General features: G+C 29.5%; 1 protein-coding gene across 1 annotated transcript in view; it reads right to left on the reverse strand.

Moving 5' to 3' along the window:
• Positions 1-3,030: 3,030 nt before the first annotated feature.
• TRIADDRAFT_59354 (uncharacterized protein) overlaps positions 3,031-3,213 on the reverse strand; it is a gene marked incomplete at both ends in the record, with an annotated part of 5,375 nt that continues 5,192 nt past the window's right edge. The window contains one exon of the mRNA XM_002115392.1: positions 3,031-3,141. Within this exon, the coding sequence (XP_002115428.1) occupies positions 3,031-3,141 (111 nt within the window). The remainder of the gene's footprint in view (positions 3,142-3,213) is intronic.

Below are 3,213 nucleotides of genomic sequence, written 5' to 3' on the forward strand. Positions count from 1 at the left end.
AGAATATTGATACTATTACGCTATCAATAGATTATATTTACTATATTTTCAGCTAGTACAATGCAGATTCTCATAGCATAGTTGCTGTGTTTGAAAATTCGTGATACACATTGATCACGTTTGTAGGCTTGCTTGCAAGATCACGCAGTACTTGTCTTCGAATACATTTACATTAAGATACTACTAGTAGTACGTAAATTATAGCACTTTGACGATAGATGTAACAGTTTTACCGGTATAGTTTCGATCTCGACGGGCAAGTTAGCTAGTGAGTTATTAATAGCATAAATTAATTGGTTTAGACCATGAGAGCATAGTATTATTGAATTAAACGTCTTAGTGGTTGTAAGTACATCGATGTTCTATTGTAGCAAAGTACATACGGTATCACTAATTGGATAGTCCTTAATTGAAGATCTGATTTATTGTAAAGTACGATAGCATTTAATAGGAAATTAGAGTAGTTATTGCCATTTTATAATATTAACGTAGTATTGCACAAAGTAGATTATATTTGTAAAATAGATAGTAATATATTTATAAACATGCTCTGTTTTCGATTGCACTTTAACAACCATATTTGAAACACATATCACTGCCGTAGGTTTAGTCACCAATGTAGTTGCATGCCAATCGAAATTTGATATTCGTATAAACGTTAACGAGATGAACTTTTATACTACTGTACAACGACAGAATTATATTGTATCATGAAGGTAATCTTCGTGACGTATACTTTATTTGTATGTTAATTTCTATATATGTTTATATCTCAGAAATGTTTTACGGTCTCTTTAATTGTAATTTTAATAGTTAACAGTTAATATCTTTAATTTGGGATTACATAGACTAAAATAGTAATAGCCAACCAGCTAAATTGGATTATATCTATCACCTCCAAGGTTGATAAGGTTCAAAGTACAATTTCTAAGTTTAGAGGAAATGTCTTAGTAGAGTAGCTTTATATGTATCTGTTAAACTGTTAATAAGCATTGTTTATTTTAATACTGTTACAGTAAATGTAATAGGATTAGACTGTATCTAATCTGTACAGATAAAATTTCTTTAGGGTATTAATTTGGTTAATTTCCAATAGACGAGATAACTTATGTAGCTAAATTGGTTTTAGGTCCGAAACCTATTTAAACGGCAAGTTCGCCGACAATAAATTAGATTGCGATTTTTTAGTAAGTCTTGAAGGTCTCCCTGTGTTAAACCCTATCTGTTTTGAAATATCATTTGTTTGATATTCGAAATAACAGTGGTAAAGGGTAGAAATCACTCTCTCAATTCTTGTCGCAAGTTAGGGCTATTCCTAGCTCGTAACATATGCCTAAAAAACTATATAGTTTCATAAAACTAATAATATTAATGTCTTAGCTATTTAAATTCGAATATGCGGCCTTAGAAACTTCTTTTGTATTTTAGGAGTCTATTATTTCTTAATGAAAGCATTTAGAAATGATATTAGTGAATCGATAACTGTTAGCTTGGAGGGAAAAATTCCATATTTGCAGTTTACAACCTTTGGTAGTCCAGTAAAGGTTGAAATACCAATATCTGTTGTGCCAAGGGAATCTTCTGGTGAGAGATATATACGTATTCATCTTCAATAAGTTTATGGTATTAATGCTAGCTGTAATAGTTGATTTTAATAATCCTACAGAGAGATTTCAACTGGTTGTCGGCGTTTATGAAACTTTACCGGTTCAAATAAGTAGCAGGTTAATAAAACTGCTGAGCCTATTTGTTAATATTTCGTACTGTATGATCGATTTAAAGTAAAATATGCAATGAAAGTACCGCAATATCTCTATACTGTAATTAAAATTCTATATTTGACAAGTTTTTAAAGGACTGATCGTTTACACTCTAAATTACAGTATAAATAAGTGACAGTAGAAAAGAAAATTGGCAAGTTATCGTAATATTAGAATGCTTACAAACTGTTAAAATCGTCTGATGGTAATCTAAAGAAAACTTATGGCACAAATTATGCTATTGAAGAATATTAATTCCGTAGCAAAAAATGCTATATTAAATAACTGTATGAATCATGCTTCTGTATTGCACTAGTAAACTTAAACGCGAATACAATCTAAGATCATAATTCGCTTCTGGAAAATGTTTTATTTTAAATTTACTGTTCTAGTGCTGTTGCTGCCTAAGTATGGTATTTCGATACTATAGAGAGAGAGAGACTAATAATTTGCATCTTAAATCAATTTTCCTTTAATTTTGTAAATGAATATTATTTTGCTACAAAATACGAATGTATTAATTTTTTTAAGACCAAAGGGCTGGTTTTGCCTGTTAAAATTTTCTTTTCGATTTGCAGTAAATGGCCACCACTTAAACATTCCGTATTATGTAAAATTCAACCTTTAATAACAAAGAAATTTCAAGATCCAATTATCTTTTACTTTAAAATCGATGAGGTAGTGAAAGTTGAAAGAACTAAGTTAACAAAATAATTGCATCTGCTATCAATGACGTAATCTTTCGCTTAATCTATGTGATTATCGCTTATTATAGTTTACTACTTGTAGTTATTAACTTTCTATCGTTTTTAAACTAGAACAGCACGATTCAACCTTTGTGTAGTTATTGGAATGGAAAGTAAGTATTCCTACCTTCAAATCTTTACTGCAATAAGACTTATTTCTGCCTTTATTCACTGAAATTTATCTTAAATTAAATACCTAAACTGACTTATTCTTATCTTTTCTCGTTAAATATTTATTAGTCAATGGGCTACAGATGGAGTTGAAACTCAGAGATTAAATAGTACAATAGTCAAATGTATTGCCTATCATTTGACCAGTTTCTCAGTTTTACTCCAATTTGCTCAATATTTGGTAAACTCTAGAGTTTTACATTTATATTTCACTATGAATTGGCTATTTAATTAAAAAGTACTAGCTGATAAAACAATCTTTTGCTTTCTTTCCAATAAAGATTGATCCTCTTCATCTGAAGATTTTAAGTATTTTAACATATGTCGGATTATCTATTTCGTTATTTTGCCTACTAATAACCCTCTGGACTTTCACTACTGTCAGGTGTTATTTCTATTAATTTCCAACTAACTGGGCAAATACACAAATTTATGTTGTTTTTGTTACCTAGATAAGAAATGTACTGTAGAGTTAAATAATTTATTATTATTTTTTATGCTAATATTGAAATTAAACGATTTACTAAAACAGACGA

This window comes from Trichoplax adhaerens, genomic scaffold, assembly GCF_000150275.1.
Source record: "Trichoplax adhaerens TRIADscaffold_10 genomic scaffold, whole genome shotgun sequence".
Lineage (NCBI taxonomy): Eukaryota > Metazoa > Placozoa > Uniplacotomia > Trichoplacea > Trichoplacidae > Trichoplax > Trichoplax adhaerens.